The 19557-nt window shown below is 43.2% G+C and overlaps 1 protein-coding gene and 1 long non-coding RNA gene across 2 annotated transcripts in view; both read left to right on the top strand.

The window, feature by feature from the left end:
* QSER1 (glutamine and serine rich 1) overlaps positions 1-3234 on the top strand; it is a 55624-nt gene extending 52390 nt beyond the window's left edge. Inside the window, exons 12-13 of the mRNA XM_040410054.1 lie at positions 185-280; positions 2051-3234. Coding sequence (XP_040265988.1) covers positions 185-280; positions 2051-2191 — 237 coding nt within the window. The 3' untranslated portion in view covers positions 2192-3234. The remainder of the gene's footprint in view (positions 1-184; positions 281-2050) is intronic.
* A 6144-nt stretch (positions 3235-9378) lies between these two features.
* Positions 9379-17511, top strand: LOC120980849. Its single transcript, XR_005774584.1, has 3 exons — positions 9379-10685; positions 12747-12751; positions 17481-17511. It is a non-coding gene; the product is annotated as an uncharacterized LOC120980849 (long non-coding RNA).
* Positions 17512-19557: the final 2046 nt, after the last annotated feature.

Raw genomic sequence — 19557 nt, 5'->3', positions numbered from 1 at the left:
ATATATATATATATATATATATATATATAGTAATGGATGTCAGAATATGCCGATGCAAAAAAAGTGGTGAAACATAATAAATTAATTGAAAAATGAATATATGAATTCAGTATCGCTGTAATCACACTGACCTGCAGAATATTTCAAGTCTTTTTTTTGACTGTTCCCTTTTTTTTTTAAACAGGAATTCCCGGTAGATCCAGAAAAATCCCAGTTGTGTTCACTCTATCATGCACTCCACCATTACAAGTACCACATATACCTTTTATGCAAAGATGCGGTAAGTGCTTAATTTGCAGTTTATTGCTTTTTATTTTTAACCATTCATCTGAACAAAGAGCTGATCGACAGGGGTCTTGGGTGTCAGACCCCCACTGATCAGTTACTGATGACCTATTCATGGGATAGTATTCCAATCAAAGTTGACGGCAGCATATCCATTAAAAGTTCTTTATTCATAATGGGTCCATAGAAAAGTGTACAAAAAAGCCAAAGGAAGTGCAACGTTTTGACTACACAGTGTTCTTTTTCAAGCTTGCACTTTCTTTGGCTTTTTTGTACACTTTTCTATGGACCCATTATGAATAAAGAACTTTTAATGGATATGCTGCCGTCAACTTTGATTGGAATACTGATCTAATGACCACTGGGGATCTGGGGTCAAGGATGCTCTCGACTAGTGTTTTTTTTTTTTCTTCTATCCATAGGATAGGTCATTGGTTACCAAGACTCAGATAACCCCTTTAAACATCTACACATACCAGTTCTGGAATACACTAACCTTCGTTGATCTGTATCTAATTTAAAGGTGTTTTCTGGGATTTTGATATTGTTGGTCTGTCCTTTTAAAGGGTTTCTTTCACCAGAATTAACCCTATTAAGCTAGCTGACATTAGCGATGTGCAAAGGTCAGCTGAACCTAACTAGCCTATTCCTACTTTTATCTATGCCCCCGTTACTCCAGGGGGGGGGCGTTGTTCCTGCTCCTAGAGGCTCCGTTCTCCCACCTCTGGCTATGGCCTGCTACACTAGATTGACAGGGCCAGGCAGCGTTGGTCTCCTACTGCCGACTGTCTGCCGTGTAAATCTCAAGCCTGCGCCATCCCGTTCAGTATTCGGCGCAGTGAGTGAAGGGCGCTCGCTGGCTTCCTCACTGCACCTGCGCAAAATTTCCCCAGTGCACAGGGCCGTCCGTTGGAGGTGAACGCTGCGTGGCCCTGTCAATCTAGTGTAGCTGGCCGTGGCCAGAGGTGGGAGAACGGAGCCTCTAGGAGCAGGAACAACACCCTCCCCCCCTGCTCCTAGAGGCTAATTGGCATATTATAAAAGTTATCTTTCTGGAGTAACGGGGGCATAGATAAAAGTAGGAATAGGCTAGTTGGGTTCAGCTGACATTGGCACATTGCTAATGTCAGCTAGTTTAATAGGGTTAAATCTGGTGACAGAATCCCTTTAAGGCCTCCTGCACACAATCGTTTTTTCCCCCCCCGTTTACTGGCCGTTTTTTGCGTTCCGTAGGCGGTCCATATACGGAACTATTCATTTCAATGGTTCCGCAAAAAATGGAATGTACTCCGTATGCATTCCGTTTCCGTATTTCCGTTCCGTTTAAAGATAGAACATGTCCTATTATTGCTCGCAAATCACGTTCCGTGGCTCCATTCAAGTCAATGGGTTCGCAAAAAAACGGAACACATACGGAAATGCATCCGTATGTCTTCCGTTTCCGTTCCGTTTTTGCAGAACCATCTATTAAAAATGTTATGCCCAGCCCAATTTTATCGATGTAATTACTGTATATGCCATACGGAAAAACAGAACAGAAACGGAAACACAACGGAAACAAAAAACGGAACAACAGATCCGTGAAAAACGGACCGCAAAACACTGAAAAAGCCATACGGTCGTGTGCAGGAGGCCTAATACATATATGCAGTTTTACCTTTGTGCATTAGGAGGCAGCGTTGAGCTTACGTAATATTTCCTTTATGTATCTTGATTAAGTCACCTTCTGGCCGTTTGCAATTTTTTTTTCCCCCTCCCGTTTCAGGTTACCTCTGTTCAGAAATCAAACCGGGACCTACAGCAAGCAGACCTCGTTAACCACTGTCTGAAAAACATGAAGTGGGTGGAGGATCTCTTTGAAAAATTTGGTGAACTTTTGAGCCGGGTGCAACAGACTTGCTCTTAAAGCCTGGCTTTTTTTTTTTTTTTTTTTTTTGGGACCCTCACGACCATCTTATTCCCGTCTCTCACAGTTCTCCTTGTTGTATATCCCCCCCCCCCCCCCCCCCCCCTCATCAAACAGCCTAACATATTGAAAGCGGAGACAAGAGACTCTGGTTGCCACCTTTACATGACTGCAGAGATTGCTGATGGAGAGTACGTCGGGAATGAACGCCTGGGAGACGAGCAGCACGTTTGTCCCCCATTCATTTTGTAAACTGTTCCCTGTTGCATATTCCCCCCTCCCAAGACAAAATGATACAGCATGCACTAAACTATAGAATAAATTACTTTATTACCTATAGCGTTAACACCTAAAACTGCTTTACTACATTTTTTTTTCTTTCTCCACCAAAAATTAAAAGCAAAAAAAAATGTAAAAGACCCCATTCACTCCTCTCCCTCACCCGATTTTTCTCCCATGCTTAAAAAAAAAACAAAAAAAAAACAAAGACAAGAACTTATAAGGTGGAGTTACAGGAACAATCTCTGCATTTTTAATTTACAGGCCACAACATTTAGAATATTGTACATTTTGTAAAACAGAGTTTTGCGATACATCACTTTATGATAGCCACCATGATTAAAAAAAAAAGAAAAATGGTAGAAAAAAATCGTTATGCTTTACGGACTCCTTTTACAAGTTTCTTTTGGTTCAGGTGACTGAACGCGGAGTTGGTGCAATCCTTTGACTGCTTTTTGTGTCAAATTATATTATAATGGATAAAAATGACTAACTATTTTCCCTGTTTTGAAGAAAACTATTTTCCTTTATACTGTGTTTTTTCTTTAAGGAAAAAAAACAAAACAATTGTACATTTTATCTCACGAATAGTTGTATTTTTCACAGAGAAAATATTGTGGTTCTAATTCTGTTTCCTGGGTCTTTGTAATAATACACTTCTTCCCGTTGTGTTTTTATTTTTATTTTTTTACTTTTATTTTTTTTTTTGTCCTTCCTTTTCAGTAAACCCCTTCATTTACATGTTGATTTCACATTGTATGCAATATATCTTAAGCAATGCTTCTATCCCCTCCCTCCTCCTCCTCCCCCACCTAGATATTAGCGGCAGTTTTAACCGGCAAAATGTATAGCGGGTTACTATAGTTTTTACAATGTAGACAATGCAACCAATTTTCTGATCCTTGGAAATAAATGACTTACTTAACATGTATTTGATTAATGGAGCCTTGATTGCCAAAAAGTTCAAGTTTTTATTTTCTTCCTTTCCCCTTCCATGTACTGAATGTAGGAGGCTAAACAACTTAGAAAATTGTTGATTTGGTCTTAGAATGATGTACATTTGGTTGCTCCCCTTAAAGGGTCACTGAGCTTTCAGCATACTTTTGATATGTCAGATATATCGAAAGATTTAATCTGTGGGGGTCTGAGTGCTGAGACCCCCATTGAATGCTAGAACGGGGAGAGAGAAGTACCTGCATATCACTCTCTCCTCACTGCAGGAAAGGAAATGATACGGACTCTATAGAAAGTCTATGGGCCTGTCCCAATTCAGTCTCCCAAGGCTGTGAAGATGGTAGAGATGTACTGACTCCAACTTATACAATATTAGCAGATAATTTTTTAATTAATTTATTAACTTTCATAGAAATTTAGATAAGTTTTGAAATGTCAATCATAAATATATTTTATGTTTTGTAAATCTAAGCCCCTTATAGAATCCGTTCTCACCTCTCCTGTGTTTTCTCGTGTCCTTTATACTATAAACAGTGATCAGCAGGGTGCTCTAGTGGTGATAGATAATCAGTTCTCACACCTCCTGTGTTCTCTCCTGTCCTTTATACTGTAAACAGTGATAAGCAGGGTGTTCTAGTGGTGATAGATAATCAGTTCTCACCTCTCCTGTCCTTTAGGCTACATGCACGCATCCGTATGTGATCCGGGTTTTTTTATTTTTTTTGCGGATCTATTGTAACAATGCCTATCCTTGTCCGCAAAACGGACAACTATAGGACATGTTCTTTTATATATTTTTTTTGCGAGGCTACAGAACGGACATACTGATGCGGACAGCACACTGTGTGCTGTTCGCAATTTTTGCGGACACGTTGAAATAAATGGGTCCGCATCCTATCTGCAAAAAAACGGAACGGGCACGGAAAAAAAAAAAATGTTTGTTTGCATGTAGACTTATACTGTAAACAATGATCAGCAGGGTGTTTCTATTGATGATACTCAGGTCTCACCTCTCCTGTGTTCTCTCCTGTCCCTTATACAATAAACAGTGTGTTCTACTGGTGATAGATCATCAGTTCTCACCTCTCCTGTGTTCTTTCCTGTCCCTTATACTAGTGACAAGCAGGGTGTTCTAGTAGTGATAGGATAGGTGAAAACAGATTTTCTATGTTCTCTTCTTTCCTTGTACTATATAAACAGTGATACAGAGAGTGTTCTGGTGATGATACATAATCAGTTCTCACCTCTCCTGTGTTCCTCCCCGTCCTTATACAATAAACAGTAATAAGAAGGATGTACTATTGGTGACAGATAATCAGTTATCACCTCTCATGTCCCTTATACTGTAGTCAGTGATCAGCAGGGTGTTAATACTCAGGTCTCGCCTCTCCTGTGTTCTCCCCTGTTCTTTATACTATATACAGTGATAAGCAGGGTGTTCTAGTGGTGATACATAATCGGTTCTCTCTTCTCCTGTGTTCTCTTCTGTCCTTAAACTATAAACAGTGATAAGCAGGGTGTTCTAGTGTTAATAGAAAATCAGTTCTCACCTCTCCTTTGTTCTCTCCTGTCCCTTATACTGTAAACCGTAATCAGCAGGATGTTCTAGTGGTGATAGAAAATCAGTTCTGTTCTCTCCTGTCTTTATACTTGGTATCCTTATGCTGCACCAAGATCCTTAGTTACAATGCCTGAAACTGTGCTGCACATGCTCAGTATTGAAGACCAGGAAGTTCACTATTTATGACCTATCCTCAGGCTATACCATCAATTTCAGATCGGCGGGGATCCGACACCCAGCACCCCCGCCGATCAGCTGTTTGAAGAGAAGGCTGCACTTGTGGGAGCACTACTTTTTCCTTCATTGTTTACCTGGTCGACACCGTAGCGGCAAGCAGCTTTAATACAATAAGCAGTCTCATTCACTTCAATGGGACCGCTTGTTCCTATATACTTGAATATTACAAAGCCGTCCCATAGAAGTGAATGGGACAGTTTGTTATTACACCTGCTCACCACTTTAATGTTAACTGCAGGTAAACAATAAATGGAAGGTTGTGCTGACACGAGTGAAGCCTTCTCTTCAAGCAGCTGATCAGCAGGGCTATTGGGCGTCGGTCCCTGCCGATTTGATATTGATGACCTATCCTGAGGATAGGTTGTCAATATTAAAATCCCGGAAAACCCCTTTCATTTGTCCCTGGCAAGGACATAATCATCTGCTCCGCTGCAGCCAATAACTGGCCTCAGCAGTGATGTGTCTCTTGTGGACAGTAGTCATTGGCTGCAGCGGAACAAATGATCATTGCCACGGTGGAGAGGAAGTAAGCAAGCTGCGGACTGGAAAATACACACTACATCCAGTGCACAGGACTGGAGCTGCAGATAGCAGCTAAGTATAAATCTTTCCATTAGGGAGCATTCACATGACCGTGTTGGTTTTGCGGTCCGCAAATCACGAATCCGTGTGTTCCGTATGTCTTCAGTTATCTTTCCGTTCCGTAAGTCCGTATAATACGTGGTGCTTCCGTGTGTCATCAGTTTTTCGCGGTCCGCAAAAGAACTGAAATGGGGTTTCCTAGAATGTTTTCTGTCCAGGGGTCCGCAAAAAACGGATGACATACGGATGCATTTCCGTGTGCTATCCGTTTTTTACGGACCCATTGACTTTAATGTGGCCACGGACCGCAATTTGCGGCCAAGTATAGGACATGTTCTAAAATAAAAGAAACTGACACAGGGAACGGACAGCACACAGATGACAATGCAAGGCATTCCGCAATTTTTGCGGACCCATAGAAATGAATGGGTCCGTGCATTGTCCGCAAAAATTGCGTAACGGACGCGGAAGAAAAACACGGTTGTGTGAATGCTCCCTTAGGGAGGCAAGCTGGAAAGTTATTTATACACAGATAAGCCCTTTAAGGCCCCTTTCACACGGGCAAGAATTCTGCGCGGATGCGTGCGTTGCGTGAAAATAGCAGCATGCTCTATATTCTGCGTTTTACACGCAACGCATGCCCCATAGAAGTGAATGGGGTTGCGTGAAAATCGCAAGCATCCGCAAGCAAGTGCGGATGCGGTGCGATTTTCACGCACGGTTGCTAGGAGACGATCGGGATGGAGACCCGATCATTATTTTCTTCCCTTATAACATGGTTATAAGGGAAAAATAATAGCATTCTTAATACAGAATGCATAGTAAAACAGCGCTGGAGGGGTTAAAAAAAAAATAAAAAAATTGAACTCACCATAATCCTCTTGTTCGCGCTGCCGGCATCTCGTCTGTCTCCTTCTTTAGTGAACAGGACCTGTGGTGAGCATTCATTCCAGGACCTGTGGTGACGTCACTCCGGTCATCACATGATCCATCACATGATCTTTTACCATGGTGATGGGTCATGTGATGGATCATGTGATGACCGGAGTGACGTCACCACAGGTCCTGGAATGAATGCTCACCACAGGTCCTGTTCCGCAAAGGAGACAGACGAGATGCCGGCAGCGCCAGCAAGTGGATTATGGTGAGTTGAATTCTTTTTTTTTCTTCTTTTTTTTTAACCCCTCCAGCGCTATTTTACTATGCATTCTGTATTCAGAATGCTATTATTTTCCCTTATAACCATGTTATAAGGGAAAATAATCCAATCTACAGAACACCGATCCCAAGCCCGAACTTCTGTGAAGAAGTTCGGGTTTGGGTACCAAACATGCGCGATATTTTTCACGCGAGTGCAAAACGCATTACAATGTTTTGCGCTCGCGCGGAAAAATCGCGGGTGTTCCCGTAACGCACCCGCACATTTTCCCGCAACTCCCCTCTGAAAGAGGCCTAAGGCAAGCACTGAATATGGCAGCTCTACCTTTTACATGTTTCTTTTATTCTCATTCAGACTTGCACAGGGTTCTCTGCATTTTCCAGAACACACACACAGAGCTTTTCTAACTGTTCCTGAGGCCAAATTCATAGATTTCTTCCCATTATGAAGTGTATAATAGTATTTTCCAGTTAATAAATGTACAGTGCGTTACATATTTACTTCCAGGAATTTAGAAAATGTCAGGAATTTCAGATATTGTATTGTCTAATAAATATGGTTTAAGTTCCATCTAATTCGCATGATTAGTGAGAAAAATCCCAATGTCGCCATTTTACTGCAGGAAATGTAGTATTACAAAATGAGTGTGATAAAATGTGAACTTTGGCTTACTAACTCCACAGCCCTGCGGCAAGGAGAGCATGATATGCAAGTGCTTCGTCTAGCAATCAAAACTTTAGATGTCTCTACGACATATCAAAACTTTGCTGGAAACTCGGTGACCCTTTAAATATACTTCCCGCCCCAGTCTTACCACCTTGCACCCTTTGCGTAGATAAGAAAGACCATATCTTGTTCCCATCAGAGGAGAGATGTTACAGCAGAGCCATTTTCTTGATGGACATGTTCCGGAGATACTCATCCAAAGCTACACTGCTGCTCCCTACAGGTCGTGCCGTTAACATAGACCAGAATCTGGTAAGGGATCATTTTAGGTAGCGTGTCTTAATTGACACTTCTAGGGTGTATGTTGTTTCTGTTATTGCATCTTCATTAAAGTGCTTTGAGGTGAGGTGCAATACCGCGAGCAACCTCTGTACAGGTGTGGCACTGTTCTTGGAAGAAAGCAGCCATATTTTTCATATGTTAGACAACCCATTTTAAGTAGAATCTTTGAGTAAGAGTAAATTTTAGAATCCGTTCTGATCTGATTGCTAGGAGGCACGCGGTTACCGTGTTTTACTTATTTGGCAGCGGTAGATGAAAGGATCTGTCCTGATGAGTTACCCTTTAAATAACAGAGTACATACACTGCTCCAAAAGTCTAATGTATTGTTTCAAAGGGGTAGTCCAACCATGCAAATTTATAGCATCACTTTAGGTCAAGCATGCTCAACCGGCGGCCCTCCCAGCATGCCCGAACAGCCTACAGCAGGGCATTGTGGGAGTTGTAGTTTTACAACAGCTGGAGGGCTGCAGGTTGAGCATGCCTGCTTTAGGTTATTCCATAGGCGTTAATTGTTAGAGCACTCCTTTAAAATTTGGTCGTGGAGTGCTGATATGTTGGGGCAATGTTGACCTTGGAGGCAGCCACAACGTTCACAGGATTAATATGTCTGAAATGCGGTGTATCCACTTTGTACTGTGAATTACCGTGTGTCATATGCTGAGTAAGGACGTGTTCAGACGTAACAGGATTGTAGGACTCCAGGCTCAAAATCAACCACAGTTTATGATACAATATGTTTTTCTGAACCACGGTCACTGAGTGGAAATTGGGGAGGCTGCATCATGTCCATTCAGATTTTCGCCATTTACATACTTTACCATGTATTTACAGTGGACGCGCGATGGAAAATCTCTGCTCTATCTTGTCATAGCCTTTAGGGTCCATTCACACGTCCGTTGTTTCTTTCCTGATCTGTTCCGTTTTTTGCGGAACAGATCTGGACCAGGTCTGTACCCATTCATTTTCAATGGGTCCTGAAAAAAATCGGACAGCTCAATGTCTGATTTTTTTTTTTCAGGACCCATTGAGAATGAATGGGTACAGATCTGTTCCTGCAAAAAAAAACGGAACAGATCAGGAAAGAAACAACGGACGTGTGAATGGACCCTAAAGGGGGCTTTCCAGGAATTAGTTGTTTGAAGTTATCCCCTATCCACAGGATTGGGGATAGGGAGCCCCGTACCCCTGCAGCCCCCCTGAAATGCACATGTCCTCTCCATTCATTTTTATTCAAGTTCCAGAGATGGGGGAGTTCAACGCTTGGCTATTTCCAGAAATCTCATAGAAATGAATGGAGGGGCTGTGCGCATGTGTGACTGGCTGCTCCGTTCTTGTGATTGGTGGTGCTCCCAGCGGTAGGGAGTTAGTTATCCCCTAACTTCAAACAACCGGAATACACCCCTAGGTGATCTTGTAAATGCCTTTCAAGTTAGAACTCACTTAGTCTGTCAGCAGCAGCTGGGGAAAGTAGTACAAGCATACCATTTGTGGGGCCTTTATTATCAGGAGTAAAGTGAATATGAAGTTTTATGCTGCCACATTCTACTCTTGCAAGTGCCCAGGAGGCGGAGCTTCACTGTGAAGTGCTTTCTGCATTCAGCTGCTTCATAGCCCCTCCCTTCTGCTGTGACCGACGGCTGTAGCATCCAATCAGGAGACCACTACAGCTGTGACTCAAGCAGAGGAGAAGGGCCTCGGAGCCTTTCATTGCAGAGAGCACTTCACAGTGAATTTCCGCCTCCTGGGCACTTGCAGGAGCCGAATCTGTCAGAATAAAACTTTATTCACATTACTCCTCTTCATAAAAGCTCTACAAAAGGCAAGTTTGTCTTGCTCTTTCCAGCCCCTACCTAGTGCTGTCAGCAGTTTAGTATTGTCAAAACTGCTGACAGACTCCCTTCAATTTTTTCCTTTGCTGTGGCAGTTTCCTTCTGCTTCTTACATAATTTTAGATCCTTTTACAGGTTCCACAAACAATTGTTTCTGCAGTCTATGGTTACAGTGTACATTCACATGTAGCAGAAATGCTGCAGGTTTTGTCTGGATTTGCAGGCAGAAAATCCGCAGTGAAATATCTGCAGCAAAAAGGTTGAGACTAACAAATGTCCTTCATATACTGCAGAGAAATTGATCTGTAGCTGTAGCATGTCTGTTCTTACTGCAGATTTTCATCCCTCTCAATGTAGCTGGGTGAAATCTGCTACACAAAATCCACATGTAATACAAGTGCATTTGTCTTGGAATATGCAGCCAAAGCCAGTAAGCGTGACCATACCCAAAGGATAGCCATAAAATACAATGTACAAATTTTATAGTCATTCATCCAGTGGATGGTGCACATATCATCAAAAATAAAGTAAGAGTGATGTTGCCCTTAGCAACAGATATTTTTGCTTGTAAATGTTGCTAAGAAGTAAATCTGGTTGCTATGGGCAACACAGTCAACTCCCCCTGAATAGTGAATCCCACTGCAGATCCATATCAGCCACATTGGGTTCCCATCAAGTCAATAGACATGCTGTATATGGCCGCTTTCAGATGAGCGAGTGTCACGCTCCGGACTCGCAGCGCAGCACCCATCCTGACCTCCCAGCACTGCCAGGGTCGCATAGCATTATATTGACTTATGATGCTTCGTAACCCTTACAGTTCTGGAATGTATTGGATGACACAGACATAATGCTGTCCGTGTCATCCAATACATTCCAGAACTGTATGAGTTACATAGCATCATAAGTCAATATAATGCTATGCGACCCCGGCAGTGCTGGGAGGTCAGGATGGGTGCTGCGCTGCGAGTCCGGAGCGTGACACTCACTCGTCTGAAAGCAGCTGTCTGTTCCAGTAGAACAGTTGAAAGCCACCAGTGTTTGGCTGAAAGCTGGCATTTATGCCATAAAGCCACCAGATCCCATTAGTCTTTGGGGATGCGGCGGTATCTGGCTGTGCCGAATAAGTAGTCTGTTCAGAGAATTTCTAATTGATTACCTATCCTCCCACTGATCAGATAATGATGACCTGTCCAGTGTAAAAAGTGAAGTGAGATATTTCCGTCTTGAATGCTGCTCCTATGACGTGGACCCATGATTTGTAATGCTGTGTGTTCCTGCCCGATCTCAACTCTAATGATTTGTACTGACATTAGGATCGGGCAGGAATACACAGCATTATAAATAATGGGTCCATATCATAGGAGCAGTATTCACGACTGGTAATACCTCTGACCCACAGAGCGTGTACACTCGTGTGAAATTGGCTTTAGAGCTCATGCCACGTGGCCGTAAGTGTTTGGTGGTCCGCAAATTGCAGATCCTGGCTGAGTGCATGCCTCCATTTATCATTTATTTTTAAACCTCTTTAGAAATGTTCTATCCTTGTCCGCAAAACAAAACCACGAAACACAAAAAGTGACCCAAAGAAAAAATATTAAATATACACTACTTTGCTATAATATCAATTTTCCATCTATCTGTAATCGGGATCGGTTTATACTAACCTGGATTTTTAGTTTCTTTATTTTTTTGCGTATGTTTTTGTTTTCTTTTTTGAGAATATATTGTGCTACTAATCATTGTAGTGACGATTCTTTTGGTCGGCATATATCAGCTGGTAGCTCTATCCCCCTATTCAGGGCCATCCTAGGGCGCTCAGGAGGTTCCCGATACGGGATCGCCCCTATCGGGGCGGCCAGTCCGTTTATAGGCAGGACATGATAGATATAGGGACAGAGCCCATAGTAAAATATATTTGGCCCTTCCCTAAGTGCAGAGTATTGACTCATTTATATTATATTTTCTTAACTTTTTTCTTTGTCATTATTTGGGGTCTTTTTTTTTAATGGTATATAATAAAGGCTATGTTTTAGGGGTGGTAGTCTGTGACTGCTGATATTTTTATATACCACGTGTCGTAATATTATACCCACAGACGGGTCCTTATAAATGATTTCACAATTCAGACGTTTGGCCGGGGAACGACCAAACCTGAAGATCCTATAAATTTAGTATAGATCCTTGCTGCGCCCATAGATGATAATGGTAAATTCCTACATACTCTGTCTTTATATATCTGTATTTGTAGAAGGGGACGTCTCTAACCTCCCCTCGAACCACAAGTGGGGTGATGGGAGAGAGAGAAAGGGGCGCACAATAGGATAGTACGTTCAAATAAATTAAATTATTGAAAAAGAGCAAGGCTCCCCTTATTGAGTTGTGCTCCAGATGGGCACAACTTTATTGTAGATATGAATGGAGTAAAATCCAATCCCACAGGGCTACAGCCGCAGGTAATGTCTCTCCTGGGAAGGGGGTCCAATCCTCCAGGGAGTGCTTGTCGAGAAGAAAAGATGCTGCAATGGCGCAAATCCATTTCTATGAAGATGCATTTTAGAGAAATGATCAAATATTAACTATACCGCGTATCGGCATCCTGTGTGATAAATCTAGAGGAGGGGAAATCGTGAAGAAATGTAAGTTTAGAATGTAGAGGACCACCCTGACATCTCTGTTTTAGTAGATACATTTGTTCTCCATAAAACCATCTTGCTCTATTATTCCTCTCTTAGTCCTCCAGAGAAAGTATGTATAAATTGAAAACGTGGTGTTTCCCATGTCCCTACATACAATGTAAGCCCCAACTGGACAATGTCAGACTGTTTATAGAGGAACACTGCTTGATGAGGAACAGTAAATGTATTCATACATTTCCAGGAGGAATAACAGAGGAACAGTAAGCAAAAAAATAAATATGAATTATTCTTTTAATTTTTTTTAAGTCAAGGTCCTGAATTTTTATGCTTTGATATTTAGTATTTTTCCTTTTTACCAAATTGCAGGGTATTTGGGGTATGACGAATGTCTACTGTACCTGCCCACTGGTTTAGGAAAGCTGCAGCTTAGTGTATCCAGATCAGAGCATTGCCAGATAGGGCCGCGCACCACCGGACCCCATAGACTATAATTCGTCTGCTTTCCGGCATGAGTGTCTGAATTCGGACGGACAAAAAAAACGTTACATTCAACATTTTTTTTGGTCTGGCCAAATTTCGGCATTTCACGAGAAAACGGCCAGATTCCTTTGGTCTATGGCAGGGGTCAGCAACCTCCAGGTGCTGTGAAACTACATCTCCCATCATGCACAGCTGCTTGCCTTTTCTCTAAACTCCCACACAAGTGGAAGGAGCATGCTGGGAGTTGTAGTTTCACAACAGTTGGAGTGCCGAAGGTTGCTGATCCCTGGTCTATGGGGTCTGGCGGTGTGCGTCACTATGCGACTATGCCAGATCCGGAGAACTCTGGCAGGTAATTCTCTGCCAGATCTGGGATGGCGCAGATGTGAACGTACCTTTTGAGTTTTCTTACTGCTAACATGCTGTGAATATGGGGAAAAACTTACAAAAAAAAAAGTGTTCTTGGCTAATCATGTACATTACATGATTTTAATGAGAACTGTGTAATGCCCAACCCTGCCTGTGGTGGTGCTGTCTGGGAACTGAACACTTGCTGACAGGTTCCTCTTTAGATTACAGTTGATCACGGCAGGTCCGTTACCACCTTAATGGACACTTCGACAGAAAAGGATTGTTCAAAAAGGGAAAAATGACGGAAATAACATAAAATAGCAAAAATAAACTATACCTACCTGATAAATTCCCCCTCCCCAGCCACTAGTTAGTCATTTTCAGAGAACAGAGGCTACGTGTCTACTACAACCATCTCTGAGGCCCAAAATATTTTCCAGTATCCAAATATCATGCGCTCTAGGTCGATAGAAGCACTTGAATGCTTCACAGCTCACCACAAAACATGACGAGGTGTGCTCATTCCCAGGGCAGGGGCTCATTGCCAGGACTGAAGCTCTGGCCGCCGGCCAAACGAGTTTTCCCTATTGCATCCGGTTCCTATTGTTGATCCGCTTGTGTGCTGCTGTATAAAGGCATTGGTCGGGTGGCAAAGCCCTGAATTCAGTCTTACTGGTAAAACTGAACATAGATTGTAACACAACCAAAGTCAAATATGGTTAATGGGATACAAAGATCGGGCATCCTATAGTCAAAAGCAATTAACAAAAAAGTGGCCCCATCTATAATACCTAACTTTTAATCGCTCAATAAAAAAAATTTAATAAACAAATATCACAGCAAGTAGTGCAAGTAAACCCTGCGCAATTTAACGGAAGGAACGGTCTTACCGCTTTGTAGATTATCGGTAACAGGCGGTCGCCCCCAACGTCGAGCCGGGTGTCTTGCCCTGAAATGCCCCTACTTGGCCTGAGCTAGGCTTTATGCTCAGTTAGCGGAGCACTCGCCCTGATAAGGGTGACCCCCCTCTGAGCCGTCCCTCAAATCTAACTAGGGCCTCCTGCTGTACCCTAAGTAGAATAGTTTCCCGACTCTGTGGAATGGAGAAATGGTAAAGACCGCAGGGAAGTCCCAGATAATGATTAAAAAATGTCCCAACGCGTTTCATTGGCTATATGCCAACTCATCAGGAGACTTGTAAATGATAAGGGTCAGGATATAGTGGTCTCCTAAGCCTAACTGTCCTAAATAAGGGTTAGGATATAGTGGTCAGTGCCATACGTGCTCCTGCTCATATCTGCACCAGCACAGAGTGAGGCTTAGGAGACAACTATATCTTAACCCTTATTTAGGATGAAACGCGTTGGGACTAGCCTGCGGTCTTTCCCACTTCTCCATTCCACAGATCCGGGAAACTTTTCTACTTAGGGTACAGCAGGAGGCCCTAGTTAGATTTCAGGGACGGCTCGGAGGGGTCGCCCTTATCAGTACGAGTGCTCCGCTGCCTGAGCATAAAGCCTAGCTCAGGCCAAGTAGGGGCATTTCAGGGCAAGACTCCCGGCTCGATGTTGGAAGACCCCCTGTTACCGATAATCTACAAAGCGGTAAGACCGTTCCTTCTGTTAGATTGCGCAGGGTTTACTTGCTGTGATTTTTGTTTATTAATTACTTAGTTGGGCTTTTTTTTAATTTAATGATTAAAAGTTAAGTATTATCTATAGGGCCACTTTTCTGTTAATTGCTTCTAAAACTGAACATATACTGGGCAAAAGTTCACATCGCCTCCTCCTGCTGTTTGGAGGAAAGGTGCAGCTGCTGGTCTTGGAGGAAAGGGGACACCATGGTCATAAAGTCTTTCTTAATGGAGGACTCTCTTGCAATCAGCTGTGATCTGCAAGGGAAGCTACAGAGAGCCACGCATTTCTCCAGCAGTGACCACTACAGGCGGCATGTGATATTACATAATGAATTAGTAACCATGTAATACATGGTCGTGTTGAGTCCTCCAGAGCAGGAGCTTCTCTTTGCAGCAGTTCTATACTAAACGAGGTGTCCTACGTGGAGGACACATGGACAGGGTTTCTCCATAAGTACTTCTGTCTGTGAGGCAAGGCAAATGACGACCATGAATGGTAATAATGTAGTTGTCACTTATGTTTTTTCCCACATGACGACCTTTATCTAGTAGCATGGCGCCAGGGGCAGTGTCTGTGCCAGTTGTAGGATGCCCATCTTCATTACTGGTTTGCTAGAGACCAACCTTCTAGACCAGGGATCAGCAACCTCCGGCACGCCAGCTGTTCTGAAACTACAATTCCCAGAATCCTCAACTCCCTTCTAAGTGCAGCTGATTAAGTGTACATGGTGGGAGTTGTAGTTTCACAGCAGCTGAAGGTTGCTGATCCCTTTTTTTAAACTCTGTCCAGATTTGAACCACCGGCCGTCGTTGATCACACACTTTCCGCACCGCACACAACTCGCAGAGTCTTATTTCACAAGATCCAGAGCTCATCGGAGAGTAAGAACGTCAGTAAGTCTGGTCAATGCAGCCTTTGTCTTGTGGAGGGTTTGTCTGGATCTCGTCTTATCCCCCTGCTCTTTCCTTTTCTGGTCTTTTTGGTGCCACAATTCCTCCATCGCTGGAGGAGACTACAATACCCTACTGTAGAGATCACTTTTTGGCTCCTTTAGACTGTAGATTTACTACAGCAAGAAAGCTGTGCCAAACCTACGGCAATCACTCCTCGTGAAGAAGGAGTCAAGACGTTCCATTCATTTGGTAACCTAAAATATGAGACAATGGAGCCCTTTTCATATCAATATCGTAAAAAAACATGACCTCCAGCCATTCACGTTCCTGGTCCTGCTTGTTTTTGCTGCTTATTGACGTAGTGTTCACAGGTGGAGCAGACTGTATTGCACAGGTGAGAGGACAGCGAAGGCTGCGGACTGGAGTGGTGAATGTGATACACACTTGTCCGTGCCAGAATAGAAATTTTAGTATGTTGTTTTAATGGATTTTCCTCCGCAGATTAAGGCTTCGTAAGATGTTTTCTACTGGTCTTATCTGCTCCTTGTGTGCCATCTACGTGATAGACCGACGCACACATACCCTTAAAGGGGTGGTTTCACGTCTGACACCAGATTAGCCACCCATGTCAGATAGGTGCAGGTCCCACCTATCTGTAGAATGAAGCCCCCAAACAGTGCGCTCTCCATTCATTTCTTTGGGACTTGCGAAAATAGGCAAGTATAATAAATACGTTTTAAATTTATTTTTAAAATCTCTCGAGTGTCCGAAACCGCCCCAAACACCCTGCATAAACAGACCCTTAAAAGATAATATTCTAGCTGCCAGCAGCCACCACTAGGGGGAGCTTAGGTCATTACTGCATACTGTTATACTGAGCCCAATCATAACACAGTATACAGCACATTTCTAAGCCCCCTCTAGTGGTGGATGCAGGCAGTACACATGTTATTTTAACTCCATGTCTATGCATGGGATTTGGACGAATCTGTTTGAACAAATGTATTGTATCCTGTTATTAAGGGTATGGGGGGTTGAAAAAACATGGCTGCTTTCTTCTAGAAAATGGCTCCAGTCTTGTCTTTGGACTGTGTCTGGTATGGCAGCTGAGCCCCATCCATCTTCAGGTGACTACCAGACATAGCCCATGGACGTGATTGCTGCTGGAAAAGAAAAAAAGCAGCCATGTTAATCTGCTCACGTGCATCCCCTTTAAGACATATTACTTGGCACATTCAGTTTTATGGAAAAATTTGTACAGCTTTCTGAATCTCTCAACGTAATTTTTTTGCCCTTCTTCGTGTCATCAGGGAACCTAATTTATTCTTTATCACCCTCATCTACGTGTCCGTTTTTCCTTGGGGTATCAGAGGTTGCAGCTCTCCTGTGCAGAGATAGATTTAAACCATTTTACGTTATTCATATCAATAGTATGTAAATAACTGTTTTTGTATTATAATTTGCTGTAACTGAACACATTAAAGAGAAACCACTTTTTATTGAAAATTTGCAAAAATGTGTTTTTTTTTAATGCATTTTTTATTTTTTTTTACCCTTAATTCATATGTACAGCGCCATGGAATTAATAAGGCTTTAATAAAAATAATAATCAGCCCCCATGGCTGCTTTCTTCCGTGGGCCCATGGTTTGTGTCCGTTTTGGCAGCTTAGCTCCATTAGGCCCCTTTCATATGAGTGAGTTTTCCACGCGGGTGCAATGCGTGAAGTGACCGCATAGCACCCGCACTGAATCCTGACCCGTTCAGGACCCTGGCAACAGTCTCTGTGAACCCCTGCCACTCCAGTGTGATGATGTCATTCATAATGATGTCATCCTAAGAGAATACAAACTTGTGTAAGTGATCTATTAGTGGTGACAAATCTGGTTACTAACACTTGAAAAGTTTTCTGGGCCTATTATATAATATTGATATCGGATCGATGAGGTCTGACTCAAGGTGGCACTGTGATCAGGTGACTGAAGTGGCCATGGCAAGTGCTGCCTGTCATTCAGTGTTTGACGGGCACAGCTCCATGCGTTTGGTGGCTGTTGTGAGCAATGTATTTAAAGGGGTTGTCCCGCAAAAAATATTTCACATTTTTAAAACCAGCACCTGGGTCTGAATACTTTTGTAATTGAATGTGATTAGAAATTTTGTATAGCTGGTGAGTTATTCAGTAAAACCTAAAACCTGTATGTATGGCGCCACCTGCTGTTTGCTATTTTCCTTATTTCTATGTCCAGCTCACTAAGGTGGACGCAGATGCTCAGTTTAAATCTTCAACTGCCACTGTATGTACTACTAGAGGCTGTGACTGACAGTTACAGGGAGAGAGCTGCTGCTGAAAGGACACCCCCAGCTGTGATAGGGAGAGAACTGCAGCAGAAAGCACCCCCCCCCTAGCTGTGATATTGAGAGAACTGCAGGAGAAAGGACACGCCCCCCAGAGCTGTGATAGGGAGAGAACTGCAGCAGAAAGCACCCCCCCCCCCCCAGCTGTGATAGGGAGAGAATTGCAGCAGAAAGCACCCCCCCCCCCAGCTGTGATGGGGAGAGAACTGCAGGAGAAAGGACACGCCCCCTGAGCTGTGATAGGGAGAGAATTGCAGCAGAAAGCACACACCCCCAGCTGTGATAGGAAGAGAACTGCAGCAGAAAGCACAAACCCCCAGCTGTGATAGGGAGAGAACTGCAGCAGAAAGCACAAACCCCCAGCTGTGATAGGGAGAGAACTGCAGCAGAAAGCACCCCCCCCCCCAGCTATGATAGGGAGAGAACTGCAGCAGAAAGCACAAACCCCCCCCCCCCCCCCCCAGCTATGATAGGGAGAGAACTGCAGCAGAAAGCACCCCCCCCCCCTAGCTGTGATAGGGAGAGAACTGCGTCAGAAAGCACAAACCCGCAGCTGTGATAGGGAGAGAACTGCAGCAGAAAGCACCCCCCCCTAGCTGTGATAGGGAGAGAACTGCAGCAGAAAGCACAAACCCCCAGCTGTGATAGGGAGAGAACTGCGTCAGAAAGCACAAACCCCCAGCTGTGATAGGGAGAGAACTGCAGCAGAAAGCACAAACCCCCAGCTGTGATAGGGAGAGAACTGCAGCAGAAAGGACATGCCCCCCTGAGCTGCCAGCCTGAAATAAATTTAGCAGAGCAATAAATGAGCTTTGTTATAAAAAAAACTGTTGTGTACTATATGATGTCTAATTTTCAGTTTTTTACATTAATCATGGGATAACCCCTTTAAGGGAACCCAGTGCCATGGCCTCTTCAGTCTGATCAGGAGAGTGACCCCCATTGATCTAAGGCTACTTTCACATATGCAGTTTTTTTTCCCGGTTTCGATATCCAGAACGGAGTGCATCAGAATGTACTCCATTACGGTCTGTTGCGTTCTGTGATCCCTTGAGCAATATTTAGTTATTTCTTAATTAGTCTTTTTTTCTTTTACAACTCGCAGCTCAATTTTTCCGATCCAGAGCTCCAAATCCTGAGAATACAGTTAAATGGGCGATATACCTTGGAAACCAATTTTTTATTGCTCTAGTTGCATCAGAAATGTAAACTGAAACAACTTGTCTCACTTTACAAAAAAACACTCCTATCATTTTGTGTTTACAGTCACTATGCAGACCTAAGTGTCTCCATGGTAACAGACTACAAACTAAACTTATGTAGTCTGATCCTGCAGTCTACTGCATTAATCCCGTCCCCTACTTTGTGATAAACTACTAAATGTACCCAGTCACAAGTTGGTG

The sequence above is a fragment of the Bufo bufo genome, chromosome 10, assembly GCF_905171765.1.
Source record: "Bufo bufo chromosome 10, aBufBuf1.1, whole genome shotgun sequence".
Lineage (NCBI taxonomy): Eukaryota > Metazoa > Chordata > Amphibia > Anura > Bufonidae > Bufo > Bufo bufo.
The sequence above is the reverse complement of the archived record's forward strand: the minus strand, read 5'-3'. Positions and strand labels throughout refer to the sequence as shown.